Source organism: Haemaphysalis longicornis, unplaced genomic scaffold (genome assembly GCF_048455015.1).
Source record: "Haemaphysalis longicornis isolate Haplotype H1 unplaced genomic scaffold, Haemaphysalis longicornis Haplotype H1 scaffold_1, whole genome shotgun sequence".
NCBI lineage: Eukaryota > Metazoa > Arthropoda > Arachnida > Ixodida > Ixodidae > Haemaphysalis > Haemaphysalis longicornis.
In genome coordinates this window covers 295,598,219-295,620,287 of record NW_027526203.1, presented here as the reverse complement: position 1 = coordinate 295,620,287, position 22,069 = coordinate 295,598,219, and the positions used below count along the sequence as shown (strand labels likewise).

The window sequence follows — 22,069 nt, the reverse complement described above, 5'->3', positions numbered from 1 at the left end:
GTGGAGCCTTGGTGAGTACAGTAATCCACGCTGAGGAGGCAACCTTTCAGCACCTTAAGTGCATTGACTGATTATTTTGTCTTGGACAGGTTTCTTGCACCCGATGATAACTGCTCCAATTTTTTAAAATCTAGCTCTAAAAACTTTTGAGCTATAGTTCAGAAGAAGCATTTTGTTTTAAATTGAAACTTCACGCGCAAAATTTTTTTTTAATGAGACTAACCTGATCTTTTCCCCTGACTGACCATGCTTGTTGTTACCTTATCTTCTAACTGGACTAGCATGTATGTACTGAATAAAGGTCATTGTAATCTCGGCTTACTGCTGTCTCTGCCTGCTTCTTCTTAAAGCTCTCAAGCTCCTCCTTTTAAACTCTGCAAGCAAAACTACCTAGCCAAATCTCTATCCATCTTGCCTCCCACTAACCAAAAACCTCCAAGTAAACTGACCATATGAGACCCACAATTTGGATTTCTTAGTTTCTAATTCTTTTACATTTCTCTTGTTGCTATGGGCTGCATTATGACGGCCATCAGTATTTAGCTGCGAGGATCTCTCTTGAAGCGACATGCTGGAGAGGGATACTGGCAGGATAAAAATAACGATTCTTCTCTGTTTTTTTTGTTATTGCTGCGGAGAGTTCAAAAGTAGGCAGAGATCACTGAAATTTCGATTACCTTTGAAAGAAAATTCAGTACATACATCTGGCTTCCAGGTGGCCCAAATTTTTTTCTGTGAAACAGACGCTGCTCCCCACTGCTATGCTATGAGCTTTGCTGCTGTTTACTCGGAGGTTGTGTGCTTTCTTGAGCTTTTTAACAATCACACTGCAAAAAAAATTGCATTGCATGAAGTCGGCGATGAGCAGGCTTGCTCAGCAAGCTTCAACAAGCTTCTTCAGCCTTCTCCAGCGAGCTTCTTCAGCAAGTTTCTCTTTCAGTACCCTTTGAAAACAGTCAACACTATATTAAGAGTAACAGTGCTCTTGAAAGCGTGCTAAAAGATGAAGCTGCTTGTGAGACAATGCCCCTTTAAACTGTCAACTAGTCCAGGGAATGAGCACTTTTTGAAAAGGATAAATCTAGACTTTCACTCACTGTGCCACATCCTAGACCATGACCCAACAGCCACACCTTTCACCTAAACTGGGGCCTTGTTAGTCATCATGGTGGCCCATCGCCAAAGCTTATGGTTGAATTTTTATCTGAGACAAATTTAGGTAGTGTATATTTCAGGAAGTTTAAAGGTCAAGCACTATTTCAAGAAACAGGGGAAAAAAAAAAAACTTCTTTCAGAACAGCAACTGGTATTGCCAGCTATGAGATAAAATTTTTATGAAGAGAGTTTAGCTGCAAAGAAAAAGAAAAGGGGGCACGAGAAACGTCATTATAAAATAAAAGCCTGTAGAGCAGTCCTGTGGATGGTACTTCCTAGCGCTGCATCATGTTCGAACCAAACTGCCTCAGCACGTCTTGTTGTTCTCCTGCCTGATCACTTTATCAAGCCCTATACACTAGTACTGTACACCTGCTGCTTGCAAGACTCGCTTTACCCGGGCTGGGGGGGGGGGGGGGCTGTTGGCCGGGGCCTGCTTCTTCTGCAGAGTTCTGCACCTCTCCTCTGCGTGCTTCGCACCGTAAGGCACTGCTTTCCTCTCTCTTACACAGTGGCTTCTGTTTACTTGAACACAGGCTTGGGAACTTTGCAAGCACTCTTTTTGTGCAGTTTGGCTGTGTTGCTACTTCAGACTCAGCTGCTCTGGTCTGAGACCGAGTCTAGTGGCTTGTACAGTTGCCGACTCCAGTGTTTGCTATCATCAGTATTGTGTTCAGGGAAAACAGTGCAGATAAGGTCGTGCTGTTTGCATGTATGGTGGCGTGTACCCATCTTTTCGGTTCTTTTTTTGTTTTGTGTATTGAACACATGCTTATATCAGTTGCACCCGAGCTTGCAGCTCTCTGTGGAAAGCTGCTCAGTTTGGCAGATCTATCCCAAGTAATTCATGCGAGGACCACTGCTGCTGCACTAGCCTTTCAGTGAGCAGCCAGTAGCCACAGATTTTAAGCTGGAGCACACTGCTAGTTGAGCCTTCAAATCTAGTGGGAGATCAATGTTAAAATTAAATGTTCTTTTCGCTGGGTAGCTTATTGGTCAAACCCAGTTGGGCTTCGTGGTGACTCATAGTGATGTTGGTTGTGGTACCAATGGTCGTGAAACTTGTTGGTAATTGTTTACGTATGTCCCAAAATTGGCTTTGTCTTAATTTGTTACAGTGCATTAAAGCAGTACTATAAGTATCATACTTTAGTTGGGGACGAGGGGAGGTTCGGTGTTGAAACTTGCTGTTCCCGTGAAATTTCCCAATTTTATTTCTTTTGGTGCGTGATTTTGTCTTTAGGAAAGTTGGCCTCTTTGTTGCCAAGTTCCTGCTCCAAAAGAAATTTCCCGTTATTTCTTCTTTGTTAATCGTTCTGTCACAGTCGGCAGTTCTCGTAACTTTTGTCACATAGTCAGTTAATGTAGTTTTTCTTATTTTTTCTGTTGTAAAGGCTCCTGGTATCAATTGAAGCAAAGGTAACAAAATGGGTGCACATTGTGTGGCCAAGCAGTGACACTGGTGATGTAAATTACTTGGCTTCATGACTTCTGGCAATTACTGGTGTAGTATCAATGATGATGGAATTGTAGTTCTCTGCAGCAACTGCTATTCATTGAGGCCTGCTTGGTTTTGCCCCACATACGACTCTGGGTGTTTTTCGACTCCAGTGCAGACTGGGCAGCAGGAACACACAAACAAACAAAAAAAAGCTCTTCTTTGTTTAACACGATGCCAGTTGAGCAGAGAAAATGCTTTTGTAATTTTTGTTTGATTTATCTCAATATATTTCAAAGGTGATTTGACTTGTTTAGTTGCTGAGGGTTATTAGGACTGAGGATGCGAACGAGAATTTAAGGGCATGGTAGTAGGTGCATCAGACCTATTATGGTTTGCTGAAATATACTGTTGTACACACACACACACACACACAATTACTGTAGCAGCATTTCTTGTAATGTCAACGAGTTAGGACTACTTGTCATACTTGTGTACTGTCAAGGCATGGCCTGCTGCTTTGCATGAACTGGGGCAAGTAAAGATTATTTTTGCCGGAGTTTGTTGGCAGCAAGTAGTCACTAAGAATGCAAGGAATATGGTTTCAGCACTGCAGTTAGGTTTTAATTAAATTAGTTTACTCTTGCACGACATGTAAATAACTTGAGCTTGGATGCCTATTTTTATAAAAATAGGCATCCAAGCTCAAGTTCCGATATAGTCCGATTAAAAAATATTTACGATTAGAAGGTCTTTGTCACACTAAATTCAGGCTTGAGCTGAAACCCAGTTGTCAGGCGCTTGTAGTTTTTCATACAGATGCTTGATTTAGAAACCCTAGCTTGATTCGCTTGGAGGTTTTGGGGCTAGAGGTGCTTTCAGTTTATCTATTGCAGTTGGGGTTGTAGCCGTGTCCCTGACTCGTGTACTTTTTTCTAGACTGACAAGCATTAGTGGTTGTCTGGCTGTAATTATTTTTAGGTAGTTTTTTAGGAGCATACCATTGCAAGTGAAACTAAGGGCACATTTACAGGGGAGTAGAGGATGGGGGGGTTATCTATTTGTTATCCTTATTTGCTTTTTTAATTTGTGAGAAAAGTGCACGTCCTTCAACTTGGCTAGGGTGGAACAAGCTATAGATTTGAATCTTTTGTAGTAATACCAGAAGAAGAAGACTAGGTTATTGTTGTGTGTGAATGAGTATTTTTATTTGGGATCTAGATGTTATCGGTAGTTTGCTGGCATACCATTGGGTTAGGTAGCATAATAAGAGTATCATTGACAGGTCATTGGCCATGTCAAGGAAGTGCAATGGGCTAGAAAGGTCAGATCAAGAAGTCTGAGGCCTAGGTATAACCACCACACCAAAGCACATATCAAGGAAGATGAGGGAAGCGCATATCAATGAAAATGAGGGAAAATCATTGTTGCAGCTTTTTTCCCGTGGAGCAGTCACTTTGGACAACTCTATACTGGCCTTTGTTGACAAGTGGAGGAGAACAGACCGAGTGGCCTGGAACATGTTCCCTGGAATGTGTAAAATGCCGCATAAAGTTGCTCAAATATAACAGGCCTCTATTGAGACATTCCCACTTGTTTATCACTCTGCAGTGATAATAGCTTGGAGAATAATTATGCCGGCACAGGGAAATGTGCAGCCTGTGCCTTTTTGAACCCGGAGGCATGTGGCAATTTGCACTATAAAAAATACATACATTTGTGCAGGGAATATGGAGCGCATAAAAAGGCAGCGGATGCAGGAAAAGGTGGGGCTAGTGTTCTAGGCTGCTTCTATTCTGTCCATTGTAAACATGACCCAACTCGCCCGACAATGCTAAAAAAGTTAGTTCTCATTGTGTGGGAAAAAAGTTTTTGGTGTAAGTATTTTACTGAAAAGAAAAACTGCTTGCCTACTGCACTGCACTTGTTTGGATTAGGTTATCACAAAACAGGAGCAGTTGAAGGTCAACGAAAAGGTCTTTGTCCTTTAGTGAGCACAGATAGGCTGATGACGGTGATCCCTTCCACATAGCTCAGACAATAGGAAAATCGGGTGTGGCTTGCCAATGACACCTTGTTTACTGTTGTATTAGCTAAAAATACATTTTGCTTTATAGACAGTTGCCTAGCATGTCCGCTCTGAAATGGCTGTCCTAGAACAATGCACTGTTATCAGTTAGTCCAGGCGCAACATTATAGAACTATGCTTGAGAGTTTCATTGTTTATTTATTTTTTTTTCCCCAGCATCAGTTGTTGAGGGTTGTGTTGTTTTGTGGAGCAACAACAATTTGTAATGGTTACGTTCTCGGAGGAAAAATGTCTTCAACAAGTGCAAATGAGACGATGCAGCTTGTAGGAAGGGTAGTAGCCAGTACTGCACGTGCCAGAGCCGTCACCACGTGCCCATGTGGCCCAGCGCTTCAGTGCTCCCTTTAGCAGAGGACCACCCTGTACACTAGCAGTGGAGCCCATCCACCAGGCGAGACCAGACAAAAATTAAACGTAAACTCTCGGACAAGTGTGGGTAAGAGTGTGACAAGAGTGTCTTTAGATTGTGACGCTGCTTAACCATGTTATGTGTATTTTCATGGGAGTGCAAGTGAAACTAGCCACGTTTAATCAAGTTGCATATTTTTATTAAGTCATGTTAGTGTAGTTGTATTTTCAAATTGGCTGTTGGAGTGCATAAAAACTTAATAGGCAAAAGTAAACGAAAAGGAGACAGATTAGGGAAAAAGAAAGGCAAGGATGTTAAACAGGCAATGGCATCTGGAGAAGGGAACATATGGAGAGTGAAAGAAAAAGAGGGATAAAGAAACACATTGCTGCCATCACACACACATTTGTCCCGCACTTCCTTGGCTAATGAGCTGTAAGAGTGCCATGCATGCTGCTCTTCATGACAATGACAGGCAGGACCAGAGTCCAAGGAGTTTCGCCTCGCAGCGATTGTCCAGTCTGCCCATCACATGGGACACGGGCTGTCGTTGGGAGGTGAACCTGGCACAAAACATGCTCAGTCGTAAATGAGAAAGTGCTCAACTTTGCAGAGGTTAGGTATATGGAAGGCATCCTGGAGCTCTATGCTGAAGGGGCCGTAACTTTGCTTCATTCTTTTCAGTGATTGAATACTATAGGCCAGGGGTTCTCAAGCATGTTGGTCCCAGGGAACCCTGCTAAGTTCCGTTAAGTGCTAAGGAACCCCCCTCCCGCCATTTTTCATTCCGTTCATGCTACATTAACGTGTAATAAATTCAAAAGCAAGCAAGGGTATCGTTTTTTTCCCCCGTCGACTTTATGCGAATGCATATGCTAGCGGCACCTATCTCCAAACAGGAGAAATGCGCATGGGGGTAATATAAGACCGAGATTCAAGTGCAATAGTTTAACCACATGGCCCGTTTTCGGAGTCTGGCTGGCTACAAGCTGCTGGCAAGATTTATTGCGCAGCTCGCGCGTTTCTGTTATGCGCCAAGATGTGCTTACTGACACTCGGGCGTGAGTAATGGAGGTTCCTTAGATCGATCGCACCTCAAGTTCACCATATAAGACTTTGCGACTGCGGAATAGGGAAAATTTATCAGTGGCTCGCGGAACCCTAAGGAGGGGCCTGCGGAACCCACTTTGAGAAACCATGCTATAGGCCAATGGCCCTAGCAGGCTAGGGAGGAGCATGAAAGTCTAGTAAACAAGAGGAAGAAAACAGTGCACAGCTGTTCAAGATGCATTTTCATAGATACACATTGCTTCCATCTTCCCAATACTTGCTCCCATTTTTCCCAACATAAACATGGGCTTTTAAACAAATAGTAAAGAAGTTCATTCCTTAATTTTTGACAATAATCATCTAGAAGTTGTGTATCCTCGCTAGTAACATCCACGTGGTTCTGAAACGTACCTGCGAATATGGTGTCTGTGCTACTGTCATGACTTTCTCATGAGGTTATAGCGGATTCAAATGATTCAACCTGTATGTACATATAGATACAGGATGTTTCATGTAACTTGAACCTGACTAAAATTGTAATTGTTCAAGTGCACTGGTTTGATCGTGGTGGGCCACTGTGGCTGTTTTTCTGAAGGAGGCAGACATCGAAAACACCAATGTTTTGGTGCAAGTTGAGGATTTTCTGACGGTCTAAATTCATGCGTGGTCCTTTACTACAGTGCACCGGCTAGCTCAGGCAGCAGCAGCAGCTGTTCATGAATACGGAAAACTCCCAAAGTGTAACAATTGGTATCGTTGTCACTTGGCTTGGAAACATCACTAAAGTGTTCCATGCAAACATCACCAAATAAGCTGCCTCACTGACATACAGGATTCTCCGTGTCAATTTCTGTCAATTTGCCTTTGTGAACAAGCGTAGCCAAAAAGCTTTGAAAGTGAAGACAAGAGCTATAGTGTTGGCTTACTGCCAGCATATTATGTGATGGCCAGTGGAGCTAGTGCAAGATTATTAGCAAACGAGACTACAGGACTTGGTCAGTCGTGACCATTTAGCACTCTTCTGGATTGTGCACGCCTTCTACATTTTCTCTTAGGATTGGCAGCTCCTTGTGGCTTTCTTAAACAGGCTTTGGGATGCACTCTTTGAGGTCCCAAAAGCGGTAGAGGGTAGCGGAGAACTTTATTTAATGGTGTAATTCATCATCATCATCAGCCTATATACACCCACTGCAGGGCAAAGGCCTCTGCGGGGACGTCATGTCTAACTGGCTGAATTCCCTTAAATTTGCGTTTGTTTGATCGGCACCAGCCAAATTGTATGGGCTGGCCGCTCAGTGTTGGCTGGCGTGTACGTACAGCAAGGGCAGAAAATATTTCCAGGCGTCACCACCCTGTCATCGTCTTTTCTAATTATCTAGCCGAATTAAAAAAGTTTGCATTAAACTTGATGTCTTGGTTGCTCTGCCGTGGCACGCTTTTGTCTGAAGCAAAGTTGTGGTATGTTGCTTCATGGACCTTTTGTAAAAATTACAGGGCTTTAATAACTGTGAGTCGCGCTACTGGAAGAGTTGTCTTGCCAGCCAACTGCTTTTGGAACTTAGTTTCCATGAAATGAGCATTTTGGCGAGCCATTTTTGACTAGCAATAGTCAAGCATTCGTCACTACTCAAAAAAAAAAAAAAAAAAAAAGGCAGTGCACGCGCACATGCCCAAACACAAGCCCAAAAAACATGTTTTCTGGCCTTGCACCCTCTGCCTTTTCGCTTCCTTCAAAGCTCAATTACCCCAGCCCTTCAACTCGGTGGTTGTTGCCCTTCTGAGAGATGTTCAAATGAGGCAGATCTGATAATTGAAATCCATGCTGGCATGAGGAATGTCACAAGGTGCATTTCTTGCATGTCGCCACAGTCTGAACTTGAAGGGTGACTTCTCGGGTTATTCTGTCAAATCGGGTTTCGACAAGCTGACAAGAGCTGGCTGTGGTGTTCTGGAAGAAAAAAGGACATCTATTGCTGGTTTGTGCTAAGAACAGAAGTCTGTCTTGGTTAAGGTCCCATACTGATTTATTTAAAAAATGAAGTTTTGTTGTATACCAAATTTTCACTTCAAGGCACAAAAGAGCAGAATTTGTGGGTTATGTGAAAGTATGAAACGGAACTCTGCAGGGGTGACGCTGGTTAAGAAACAGAGCTCCAGGCTCATTCTTATTCCAGCTGCAAGTTTGAATCAAACAGCATAGGCTTTTGCGCCAGGGACGTAGTAAAAAGTTTGCTCAAGCTTGCAAACCTACTGCAAGGAAGTTTGGAAAATTGTGTTTACCTGTGCATTCATATTTATTTTTTTTTATTGATGAAGCAAAATGTGTCAATTTGGTAGCCGAGCATTTTCTGTCCTTTTTTAAACTCCTGTACGTATTAAATAGCAGGAGGATCACAACCAGTAGGGCATTGCTAATAAGAAATGTTTTATAAGGCAGTACTGACTGCCTCATCTTACACTTGGCATACCATGAATACTTGTTTAAGTCTGCGATAAACAGCCATTGGCATAGTTGTTGAAAATGAGCTGTGTGTCATTTTGTATAAAACACCAGCTTCCGTGTTTGGAGGACAATTAGGGGCCAGGTAAGAACTAGAGTGAGTGTAATAATGTGTAGAAGCAGTTTGAAAACTCTGTTATTAAATGGAAGATGAGAAGTTTGCTTCAGGCACTTGCATTACGTGTATCTTAAACAAGCTCACCTTCTGGTGTCAAGACACTACGTTTTCAATATCTTGTATTGTTGTCCCCTAGCGGATTGCATTTTTGGGCCTTTATTGTTTTGAACTCTTTCATTTTCTCAAAAAAATTCAACGTTGGTAGATATCTTGGATCAAGTGATTTTGGTGAAAAAAATATTGGAATGCATGGTACCAAATAATTCTTACATGTTACAAAACATCTTAACGTAGTACTGTTTGGGCATTAAAAAGAAGCCGTTCATTTGTAATATTATTTAAGTCCAAAAGCGGATAACTCAATTGTGCAAGAACACCAGCTGTGTGTAGTTGTTGGTGAGGGATAATCACATCCTGCGCCCTTGAGCATGGTTTTTTTTTTGCTTTGTGTGCAAGTTATCAGGAAAAAAAATCTACATTAAGGTACACACGGCGAAATTTGAGTAATGTTAGCAACCTTCAGGTCGGGTCGATAATGTGCGTAGTAGCTGCAGTCTCATTTGATACAGTGGTCAACTATGCACTGGTTTGTAAGAAGGCACTTGTTCATATCTTGAATGAAGCACCGTATCATCCGTTTTTGTGTCTACGTACTGCTGCAGAGATAACATTGGCAAATGAGCCTCACAATATTAAAAAGTTTTTTTTCTGCATTGACTCGAGCTATGGTATAGTCCCAAATTCTTCTCTGATTGCTTTCTAGATTTGAAATTTCGCTTTTAAATAAAAGCTTTGTTTAGATCAGTTATTTGTCACTCATAGTTACCGTTTCTGGGTGTGTGTGATTCCTTAGTTGAGCTGGCAGCATCTCTAACTGTTTGTCGCTGTTCAGTTTGTCTTGTGGAGCACAACTGGAGCTGCCCACGAGTGCGAGCTGTTCTCCATCGTTGCACATTTCTGCTGCTTCCCAGGCCCAGCCAATCCCTGCTGAACTGGTGACCAAGCTTCTGGGCCACCGTGTGGCAGTGAGCCCAATAGTGACTGTGGAACCTCGACGCCGCAAGTTCCACAAGCCAATAACTTTGACCATTCCGGTGCCACAGGCGGCAACCAAAGGCATGATCAACCAATACGCCGGTGATGCTCCCACCCTGCGCCTCCTGTGCAGCATAACAGGTAACCACAGTTGCAAACCCTTTTCTGTGCTCCTGCGCTTGTAGAAAAAAAAGCTTTCATGCCTCAGCTTTTCTTGACTTTATTGACGTACATTACACAATGTTGAGACTAAACTTGGCTGGCCACCTTACCCAAGATCAAAAAACTGCCTCTGGAAATCGACTGATTGCGAGCCAGCAAACCTATTTGTTTCTCGAAGTGATTCCAAAGCACAAGGCATGAAGGGGATTGGTGCTTTAGACCTTGTGCATCAGTGTGGCAACCAGGTTCTAATTCAAATTACCGTACTTCCCTTCTTTAATTCACTGTGCAAGCACAATGCAGGGAGCCTCAGCTTAGCTTTGTTTCTTCATCAAACTTGTTTTTTTATAAAAAGCAAAGTAATCTTGACCCGCATACTCCGTAAAAGATGAGAAAAAGCTGCACATGCAGGAGGGGTGTTAAGTGGAGGTTGTATGTTAGTTTGCATAAACTATACTAGGCTCTAATGAACTCTGCAAATACTGCAGTAGACTTCTGGAAGCCTTTGGGAAATTTTGAAGATATGTGTGGCTTAGACCAACCTAATGCTCATGTTAGCGAAATTATTTTTATACTGCCAATGTCACCCAGATATGTCACCCAGATATTTGCTCAAGTTTTTTTTGACACATCCACAGAATAGCGAATATAGGGTTCACTCAGGTACTTTTTTTTTGTTTTGAGTCTTGTGGGAAGGCAGAATAACTTGCACCATTTTCTCAACCTCGATGCAGATATTGAGATGCCTTGCCTTCTAGTTAGCGTGGCGTCCCTTATCGTTATGCCTGGTATATATTTTAAGTTACTGGTTTATGCAAATCTTATTCAATATGGCTTGACCTCACTTTTGCTGTCTTGTTGTTTGCCACACATTTACAAACTGCTGATAAATTTTCCTGGCCTTGCAGCAGTGTACTAGATCCCGACTAAGACGAACCAATAAAAGCTTTTCTGAAAAGAAGGGGGCCCAGGAAGGGGAACCTTAGGATGCCAGAATAGCCATTGTTCTAACTGGGGAATAAAATTGCTGTGAAATGAATGTATGCCTGAAGGGAAACGTTCTGCTTGCAAAGGAAAGATTGTCTTCCACCCAAACTGCAGCCGAACTGCAATAAAGGAGACGCTTTTCTTGCACTTGAAGAAAACTTTATCGTGGTCCAGGGGTTCAACCTGTGGCCGCCAGCAACCTGGGAACGATTCTATTCCCGCTTAGCTAGCCAGGAGGCTAGCAGTTTGTAGTAATTTCACTTGTGAGAACAAAAATTTATTTTTTTCTCCATAGTCAGGTACGCCTTCCTTAGTGACATAGAGAGTAAAAAACTGCAGCGAAAACTCCTGTGGTTTCCAAAAATGGTGGGAACAGCCGCAGCCACTGAAAAATTTTGCTTTCTAGCGCCAGTACGGTGTCAATGGCCTTGGCATGTAAAAAAGATACCTTCGCACACAGCGTCCCATTGTTTATCTGCAAGAGAGCCGTGTAATGTTGTTTATTTGGCAGGGATAAATACTAGTGACGCGAAGTTTCTTGGGCTTTGCTTTAAAAAATTTGCTATCGTGAGATTAGTGAAAATTTTTCACTTCTCTTCTTTCCCCCTCTGTGAGCTGTTGTGCAATGTGAACGCTCCGTTCCCCCCCACATAAAATTATGCAACATTGGCACAACTGAGCAGGAAATGTGTAAGTGGGGAAATGCTCAGGGCAACACGCCGTGGTGGCTCAGTGGCTAAGGCGTTGTGCTGCTGAGCAAGAGGACGCGGGTTCGATTCCCGGCCGCGGCGGCCGCTTTTCTGATGGAGGCAATTGATCAATCAAATGCTGAGGGCTGTCAACTGGAACCAAGATGAGGAATCGCAGAATTAATTTTCTCTCTTTTTGGCATGGCCACGATGTAAGATGTGTACTTTTCAGGTGTGGACACAGCGCTTCACATAACTGCAAGGTTCGATCAGGGCGCTGCACAAGATCCAATAATCGAAGAGGCTTCTGGTAGTGGCGCTTGTAACTTGCATTGCCCTGGACATTACACTGAGTGGCACACAGTTTCGCGCAGTAATTTTATGACCACTGCAGCCTCAAACAGGTCAATCCTGTGTATTTCACACACACGGCTCCATTTCTTGTATTTTTTAAGCAGCTGTGCATGTGACAGACATGTATGTGGCTGAAGTGGATCTACGACAAGGCTGAAGCTCCTCAGTGGAATGCGTAGCACTATTGGCAACTTCACCATTGTTGTTTTGTCCTCCACAACTTCATTTATTGACTGAGCCAAGTTGTACAATGCCATTTACACCGAACAAAGATCAGCCACTGTACTGTAAAGTAATGAAGCATCATTTATGTGCTCGCAGTTCGCTTCGACGTAGCCCTATCTGTTTCGGTCAGCCATGCACTGATGCAGGCGGCGAGTTTCCTGCCAGAAGTTCGCAGACAGTAATAAATGGCCGTTAACTAGTGTGTGATTTAAATTTAATTTGACAGCCGCTGATTGTTAGCCACACCTGTCGAGGCCGGTTTATTTGTGTGTTAAAAAGCACCCCGGAACACTGACAGTATGCAACAGTATACCATATAAACCGGAATATAGGTCGACCCGGTATATAGGTCGACCCGGTATATAGGTCGACCCGGTATATAGGTCAACTCGGTATATAGGTCGACCCCCTACCTTGAGGTGGGAAAAGTTGACAAAAAATAATTCGGCAGAGAAGCGCACACACAATGTCTATATTTATTTTCGACGCCCGTCCGTCACGCCACTCACTATGCCTGCCGAAGTCACTCGTCCGAGCTGTCAGAGTCGTCCGAGGATGACTGTTTCTCACTGTCATCTTCAGTGCCGTCGAGCGCGTTGCTGATGGAGCACTTCCTAAACGCTTGTGCAACCATGTCGTCGGGCAGCGACTGCCAAGAGAAGAACACCCAGCTTGACACGGTCGCGAGGGATGGTCTTCGCAGCCTGCCCGTAGCTGTCTTTCGTTGTCGCCGGCTATCCAATCATTGTACAGTTTGCAGAGCCGGTCCGTGGATGGCCTCCGCTGTAACCGGCAGCGATCGTGAGCAAAGTTCCCGAACTAAGTCTGCCACTTTGTTCTCCAACTCGGGGTGCAATGCTTGAGACCATGGAATGTTCTGTTCCGGGGGTTGCACGCGCACAGCTTCGCTTTCTGGTTCCGCCAATACCGCACACTTTTCTCAGAAACGCCAAACTGGCGTTGCGCTGCCTTATTCCCATTCTGACTCAATTGCCTTCAGCTTAAACGCAGCGGTGAACTGGCGTCGACTTCCGCCACTCATCCCGGAGCAGGCACGTGCAGAAATGCATGCACGCACACGCACAAGATGAGTAAAAGACGAAAAACGAGAGAAAAGGGAAAAGCAAATAAAGGCTTGATAGAGCGAGAGAGCAGACCGGCACAAAGGGAGATGGCGATGGACTACGCTCACTACCATGCTCGCTACGCAAAAGCGGAAATGCTTGCTCGGCAGCTTGCACATTGTTGCCAGACAACAATTTACATTCTGCCAATGACCGCTATATAAGATGAGGGAAAACTTTTGTGCAGATTTTTTTGGAAAAAAACTCGACTTACATATATACCGGTTTATACGGTAGTGGTCAGTTTTTGACCCGGCTCAGGCATTTTCAAGTGCTCGCAACACACGCATACTTGGGAAGGAAATTACGTGGACTGCACCTGGGTGCAGCGAGGGACCATAGGAAGAACAAAAAAAGGCAGCATTAGGATGTTATTTGTAGCGTGACTGTGCTCCATTTCTTGTTTGGTTTGCGAGTACTTTCACAGGTATGAGGTTAGATTGCGATCATGGCTCACACGTACTTACCTTTACAAAAAACTTTGTTTCGATTGATGGTGTCCCGATGCGTCAGCCAAGAATATGTTGGAACTGCAGTCAGAGGACCTGTGGCGAGTGGAAACACAATTGCGCAGCGTCCCCAAACGTTTTGTCTGCACCACCTTCGGTGCCACCGCTCTATGTCACTGAGCAGTCGTGAATGTTGTCAATGAAGCCAGCTGAGGTGCCGAAAAGACGCGGATGTCTTCAGATCGACGGGCGCACGGGTAGCTTAGTTTCCTTACGCTGGAGGGCGCTGTCGGCATAGGTCCCATCGGTCGGTGCCTGCTGGGGATTTTTATATTGACAACTAAGCAGAGTGGTTTTGCAGGGCGTGTCCTCACCTACAAAGTACGTACCTTTCGCTGAGGTCGTGGCCTTCACAATGATCGACCTAGCTAAAAGTGCTCTTTGCTGCAATTAAGCGCTTCTGCCGCATGATTTGCTCTTTTTGGTAACATTTTTTTTTTCTGGCTTTCTATCGCTTATAAGGAGTCCTTTGCTTGCAACTGTTTTGGTTATCTGTGAGCCAGCTTTTGTGAAGTGCAGTACACGTTTGCAAAAAAAGTGCTGTCATTAACTCTTTGCGTCTCTAGTACTTTGTAGTCTCTTTAGTATGCAGAATATTTGCGGCGCCTTTGAGGGGGCATCTTCAGAATGTTTAGGAGGTTGGGAGAATTTCACCGTGTGGCTGTTGCTGTGCTTTGTGTGTCATTATGCTTGTGCTGCCTGGGCATTTTTGTGCTGCTGGCACAGCAGAGGCATATAACCTGCAAACTGCATGGGGACTACTCTCACTTGCACCTCACGTTCGGCAGCTGCGCCTTGGCCTCCACGAGGCCCCTAGACAGGCCGCTCTTTCTCCACCGTTTCCTCTCACTCAGTCTCTAACTGTATCTCCTCTCCTCCTCACCCCTCTATTTCTCTTGAGCAGCCAGTCGAAGGCATGGCCAATTGACTGGGGAGTACAGGCTCGAAGCAGGTCTCTACATTTGGCTCTCTCTTCTCACCTTTGATTCCATGCTCTTCCTTTCATTCTTACTCTTTTTTTCATTGCTTGACTCGAGACTAATCAAACAAATTTTTTTTTGTAAGCTTGTCATCAGGTGTCCCCTTGATATGCTCATGCATTCCTGTACAATTTACGCCCCCCCCCCCCTCCCCCCTATACCTTCTTTCTCTTGCATGTGTTGATCAGCTTTCATTGGTTCACATTACTGTTTACGCAGGTTTCGTGCAGGTATGACTTTCAGTTTACGTTGTTCCTCATCTCTCTTCCTTTTTGGTTACATTTATGACTTCAAAGTTTCGTTATATACTTTTTTTTTTGTCAATAGACTTTGCTCGTAAACTTTTAGTATTCGGTAGTACCTGCCAGCGAGACAGCCCAGCGAAAATGCCTGAGACCTTAGAGCTTAAGGGAGGAGAGTGCGACAATTCCTGCTGTGACGAATATTCAAGAATTATCAGTTCTGTGAAAAATTTCTTCAAGCTTTTGCTGAGAAAAGAATGTGTTGCAGCTACTGCTTGACTTTGGCCTGAGTCAAAATAGATTAAAATAAATGAGTATTTGGATGTTCTTGATAAGGACAAACAAATGTTTAGCTGTTCCGATAATGTTTTGCAGAGGACACATGCATGCAGCGCACAGTCTAATTTCGTTATGCCGAACTTCTTGATGCTGCAGAAATATTTTCAGCTTATCATAAGTCAGACTTATCAGAACACTGCTTATTGTAAGTATAAATAAATGTCTTCCATTATTAGTCAGCATATGTCACTGTATATCAAAATATCAAAGAGGCTTAAAATAAGAGACACCCAATGAAGAAACATTTCTTGCTCATTCTGGCAAAAATAAAAAATGGAAGGCGATGATTACTAATGAAATTTCCTGCACAACTTGGAATTCCAGTTATGTTGTTTTTGTGACCGGGGTTCGTTTGTCACAAAAGACGGCATTTGGCTATCACACTGATCAGCGAAGCCCTGTAGCCCTGTGCTCTGTAACCTAAGCCTGTAACCTAAAACAGGTAGGCCATTGGGCCGGTCAGTAGATGGTGCCACAATCAAAGGAGGAGCAGAAGAAAGGCAGTGTTGAGGTGTTGAACTAGGATAGGTGTTGCCACAGGTAACACCAAAGTGGCCTATGTGCCCTTCATCACGGGTGCTAGAACTTGTGCCCTGGGCGTCTCATTGTGGCCTCATTGGAAGCTTCCTTTGCTCGGCCCATTTCCTGTTCTGCTCATCATACGAAGCAGATATGATGAAGAGCGGCAGGCTTGACTCGGCTGTAATCTGCGAAAAGCTGGGTGGGGGGGGTTAAGGTTTACCAATGTGCACACCAAGATGGTTTGAGATTTTTTCTTTCTTTCCATGGGGAGCTAAAAGAGGTACCCACACTGTACAGCGTGGCCTCAAATTCGGCTTAGTCAAGCTCTACAGGATTTTAGTGTAATTGTTTCTTAATAGCTTAAGAAACATGCATATTGTCCAACCCTGCTGAGTAGAGCCAGAGTTTTGAAAACTAACACTGAAATCCCTCGGCCTTTAGAGGATATTTTTGCCCTATACTTCGTAGCATTTGTAATTACATGCAACGGCGATATGCTTTAAGAAAAACGTGCTTTTTTCACCCAGGGAAAAAGTTCCAGGCTAAGTGCTTTTGTTTCTAGCGGAAAGTAAAAAAACAAATTGTAGTGCTAAAGCCAAAAGTGTAAAATAGCCAACATTAAGGTTTCCTGGTGGGTCTTAAATTGCAATAGCTAATTTAGTAATAGAATCAAGGAACAGAATGCGTAATGACAGTACTATGTATATGGCACTGCGCAGTGATACTGCTGCTTCGTGTTTCGTAGCTTCAACACTGCTGCTTATGAGACGGAGTATCGTATGAAACTAGGGCTGAATTAAAAATGCAGCATTATTAAAAGCTGCGTTAAGAATACAAAGAAGTATGAATGCTAGATCAAAGAACTTGATTCAAAATACGGTAGTAGACAACAAGAATAACGTTAAGGTAATGTTTGCACGGAATGCGTTTGCGTCAGGTAGTGTGTCTGCATGTAATGGGTAAAAGGTAGGATGGAAAGTATGAAAAGTGAACCCGAATTCAAAGATGTGGTGTTCCCAGCCGTGCATTGTGGAATTGAGGTCTGATGGCGCTTCATGGCCGGTTTCACTTCCGCAGCAGGGTAAAAGGCTGTCAGGCAGGACTTAAAGCATATTTCTACTTCTTGTGCGAAGGCAGGCCATTCGAGATGCGCGTCTTTTGGTTTGGTAGTTTCCACCTTACCTGATCTGCACATCCCTGTCACAATGTGTGTGGGCAGCTAGAGCACACCTAAGCTTGTGGCGTGTCCCTGAATGGCTGCTGCCAGGGTAACGCTACTACTGGCGCTACCCGGTGTACTGCTTTAATGCGTCCAGCTTCACAAAGCGCGGCAGGCAGTGTTTGCTTGGGAGCACAAGGGGCTTGCTTCGGAAACATTGCGGCTTATTTCCTCTGTGGCGCTGTGTGTTGTGGCCAGCTTTGCAATGCAGCACTGGGGTTTCAGGGAAACATGAGTTGCCAAGTAAAGCACCCATCATTCTACACATCCTCTTGTGCGGCATTCCGTGTGCACGTGTTCACCCACGTTTATTTTGTTTGTCGCTAGTGTTCACTGCTCAGCATGCCAGTAGCCTCGGCGATGGTGCACAGTATGTTTTTCATGCATGCTTAGTGCTAATACAGTTGCACCACAAGAAGAGCATAACCTTTTGAACACACAATTTGCTGCGGTGCATTTTTTTTCCTCATTACTACCATATTTTCTCTATTCTCAGCACCCCCCTTTTTTCTGACCCATGATGCCCGAAGTGGCAAGGGTTGCTAAGGTTTGAAGCGTATCCACCTTAAATACCAACTTCATTTTTTCTTTCTCTTGGCTAAGTTGGGGATGGTGCTTAGAATCAGGGTGGGCCTAGAATCGAGAAAATATGGTACTTAAAAAGTGCTTCATTTTGTTGATGAAAAGTATAAAAAAAAGGGGGAGGGTAGTTCCTTTTTGAGAAAGCTAATTTTTTTGTGTTCACTGATTGTGTGGGTAGTGGTGTTACCAAGGGGCATAGTGTTTGCCACCTGGCGTGTTGTCGAGTGTATATTTCTTACACTTGTTACTGTCATTTGGCTTGGTTATGTATATTTTGTGAATGACTGAGCTATTCTTCCTTAGTGCTGTTGCTAGTAATGTTTAAAACCGTATTGCCATTTGCTTCGTTGCTTTCCTAGCTTAGAAGTGTAAAATGTTGTCATTTTTCTAACCTGAATTCTCATGCCAGGCTTTGGGGATGAATTGTTTCATTTCACAGTTTTTCACATAGTAGAGTTCATAGCATACAGTTCCATCCGTGGATGATTCCAAACGAAACTGGATAAATAAACGACAGTGTTAGTTAGGTCATTGAAAAAAATTAAACCATTTCAGAGTCTGTGGCCGAGTATAAGCTAAGAAGCCTAAAATGGTTATTGTTACGAAGCTTGTGTAATTATGCCTTGCATTTATAATTTAGGAAACATGCTCTGCAAACGTACAGAGCACGACCGGCTTTATAGATAGCGACCTGCCCATGCGCGCCAATTCTGCGTGCCGAATTTATTATTGCTTTTTTTTTTAGTTCTTTCCGACACCACTGCACCAGCTGGCACTGCATTTAATCCTCAATTCTCCGCTGTATACGCGTTTGCTTGGCCTGCCATCGTTGTTATTTTGTCTTTCTCTCGGTGCATTTTGGCCAGTCTTTGCCGATTCACACTGGGGGAAGTGCACACCTTCTGTGGGCTCGACGGTGTGCTCAAGTAAGAGTCTTTTAACGCAAAATTGTTAGCACGCACCCGGCCGCATTCACCAAACGTGCATCCACCCGAATGTCATCCGCAAAAAACTGTCCACAGCTGCTAAACCTTTGCTAATGCGTTCCATGGCATTTCACGAGTTTGATAGCGTGAATACATCCGATAGAACAAAACCCCCAAAAATATTCAGTGCATTTTTTTCTATAGTATGAAACAGAAAAAGTGAACAGGAAGAAGCGCTTTGCACACACTTTTTCATATAGCGCATCAAAAAAAGAAGGAAATACCGGAAGAAACACTCGGCGTGCGTTCAGTTACCCTTGGCTTACGACGCATAGCATGAGTATCACACACACACACACACACGAAAACGAGCGTGCGTTAGTCTTGGTTGGCCTCCAGCCTATATGGAGACAGTATAGCAGCAGCATGAACAGTTCTTCAAAAAGTTGCTGCAGTGAGTCTGACGCCAAGGTTGTAGGTTATAGTCGACTTGGGCAGGAGGCTCGGCAACAAACCTAGCCAAAAAGAAAACGCTTTCGTGAAAGAATATGCCAAAAGATCCTGCAATACGCTCCCATCATACTTTCAGTGAACATATCGTACGCGATTGTATTTATTGCGTACAGCTGAGCAAGCCCGAAAGGGGCGTGGTAAAGGAAATGTGTTTTCAGCAGGTTCCAATCGCTTTGGTACGGGGGCAGTGTCTTTTTGCAAAAAGATATCTTGAAGATAATGGTGATCCTTACCACAAGCACTGACTGGAGATGGCTGCCGTATCCACATTTCGTGGGCTTGTAAGCCACCCCAACGGAGCTCCTACAAACATGACACTTCAGTTGTGGTGAAAACGCCACAGTTGCTGAAAAGGTTGCCGTTTAATAGTGCTCCCTTCGCTAAGAAAACATTATGTTTTTCTGCAAGAATGATGGTGCTTGCACGCACAGAATGGCCCGGTTAGGGTGTCTGTACAAATTAGAGCCTTCCCTGTGAAATTTGCACGTGCATAGCCCAACATAGCCCCACCTAACAGAGAGTGCCGTCCCTACACGGCAATTTCTTGGCATGGTGGCTCCCATTCTCGCCGGCTGCGATGGGCAGGTTGCTATCTATAAAGCCGTTTATGGTACAGAGTGAATGTGATGTCCTGTGGCAGCTACACAGGTGTGTGTAAACCAAGATGGTCTTCTTTATTCAAGTATTGGAAATATACCACAAAAGTTATCAAAAATCACGTCGAGATTCTCTTGTGTTAGCCTAGAATAATTCTTGCCAGTTAATATATTGCTGGCAGCATGGTAACTGATGCCTGTCAGTGGCATCATAGTGAATAGAAAATAAGCATCATGTTGGGCCCTTTGTAGTTATTGTTGCATCATGAATTTGTTGGCAAATAACATTGGAGTTAATCATATTTGGTGAAAATGTTGATAGCACTCATCCTGTATTGTGCATCATTACTTTGCTTTAGGGCAGAACACACCATGTAGAAATAAATTCCTCCATTTTGCTGTCTCAAGCACAAGCACAAGCCCAGTCAGTAACAAGCACAAGCCCGGTCAGTTGTAGACAACCTGCAAGAATGTAACAAGCAGAAGCCCAGTCGATTGTATACAACCTGCAAGCTGTTGGTATCTTTCTGTATATGGCACTTCAAAGTGATATCGCTGTGGCTAACGCTGCCTGTTACGCTAGTAGCACATGAGTAAGTTCTCGCGTAAAAAAATTTCACTAAACATTTCTGCGCTAATACTGAACTTCCTGCATTATTTTACCTGGAGATTTCTACTGGAATGAACCGATGAAAAACAAGAACGTACATATATGAAATTGAATTTTGTTAGCAAGGTTCAACTGTACAACATTAAAAAAAGTAGCTTCTCATAGCCATTCGAGACATGTCCACAAAGTTAAGTGTAAGCTTTTCTTTCTTTCCCTTTTTTTTCACTTTTAGTCGTGTCTCCTAAATCACAGCACCCTCCATCTGTGTCAGGGTCTTAGGCAGCTTGCGAACTATTCTGCTTGATTCTGTACTGTACAAACTATGTTGCTTGTATTTGGGTATTAAGGACTTCTTGTTTTTTATGCTGTTGCTTGAAGAAAATTTTAAAACATAAAGGTTTTAAAAACTGGGCCAGCAGGTCAAAAATTCATACTATCTGTCAAAGTAGTATATACTTATTTCTATTCATCAGACGACCATTTACACATAGGAATGAATGATGATCTCTATGTAATAGATGTGTACAAGTTTTACGATGTATATATCTCATTGCCCGTTCCAGGCCGAGTGCTTAGTTTCTTGACTGATATTCACCTTCCAGGCGGCACCAACAAGGCTCAGTGGGAAGATGTGACAGGGTCAACACCACTTACTTTTGTCAACGACTGCGTCTCTTTCACAACGACAGTCTCAGCCAGGTCTGTGTCCCTTTTACTAGCAACTGAGATGTAGGCGTAAGTGGAAACAAGTAGGTGGCCTAAGGTGACAGGCTGCGTACATTTTGCATTAAGGCCTAATTAAAAAAAAATTGTCTTTTTTATTATTCAGAAATTGTGTATGTGGACCAATATTAACGTTTTTTATATATATAAACTTTTATCAGAACTATTTTATTGTTATTGTTGCTCTGTTTTAAAAAAACCTGAAAGGTGCCCACCAAGTGATGTTTTAGCATATCACACTCAGTGATCGGTGACTGTAATTCGTTATTGTCGCATGGTACCTACTGTGAACCAATGAAAGGACGATTTGAACTATGAAATTGGTGAAAATCAAGACTTAAAAAAAGGCTCAGGTAGTGTGAGGACACATTGAAAACTAACGCCACGTGACGTCATTATGGTAGTCAGTGCAGCGGCCGTGCACGGCGCGTGGTGTTTTCCCTTTTGCCGCCAATTACAGATAGTCAAAGGTTCTAGACTTCTGCTAAAGAGTCAAATAATAGATTACATGTATAGAACTGCACAATGCAGCCACAAACAAGTCTCCGGCAAATCCACCTCAGCGTCCCTTTAATAAGGCAGTTCAATTCAAAGAACATAAAAGTAATAAAAAGTATTATCACCGGTAGTGCCAATGCAAAGGTTGAGACTCATTGCAGTTTAATGAAAGAAAAATAAATCAGCCTAACTGTTTTCATGATACATATTCTTTTAATAGAAAATGGTTATAACATCGTGTTCTACCACACAGGTAGTTTGATAAACTAGGGCAAAGTGCCTTTGTTAACCCTTTGAGATTCACTGTAGTAATATTATTGCATCGCAGAAGTGTCCCGTGTACTAGTTGCTGCCATAACGATACGGTGCCAAATGTGGGTTTGAATTTCCTGCTTGTTCTGCTCCATGGATTACTTGTGAGGTGCTGCTATCTTTCCGAAGTGTGTCAGCATTTGTTTTATCGCAGTTCCACATTCCATAGCTCATGGGGAACTGGCTTTTATGTGGCAGTACTCTAGGCTCGATTTTCCTACCT

General features: G+C 43.4%; 1 protein-coding gene across 10 annotated transcripts in view; it reads left to right on the top strand.

The window, feature by feature from the left end:
* The window catches only part of LOC144148417 (uncharacterized), a 203,713-nt gene that overhangs the window by 81,792 nt on the left and 99,852 nt on the right, over positions 1 to 22,069 (top strand). For 7 of the 10 annotated variants that reach the window (XM_077679998.1, XM_077679993.1, XM_077679987.1 and 4 more), the window contains 3 exons: positions 9,671 to 9,875; positions 14,689 to 14,736; positions 20,916 to 21,012. In XM_077679998.1, coding sequence (XP_077536124.1) covers positions 9,671 to 9,875; positions 14,689 to 14,736; positions 20,916 to 21,012 — 350 coding nt within the window. The remainder of the gene's footprint in view (positions 1 to 9,670; positions 9,876 to 14,688; positions 14,737 to 20,915; positions 21,013 to 22,069) is intronic. The other 3 variants (XM_077680008.1, XM_077680004.1, XM_077679979.1) reach the window with 1 other exon arrangement.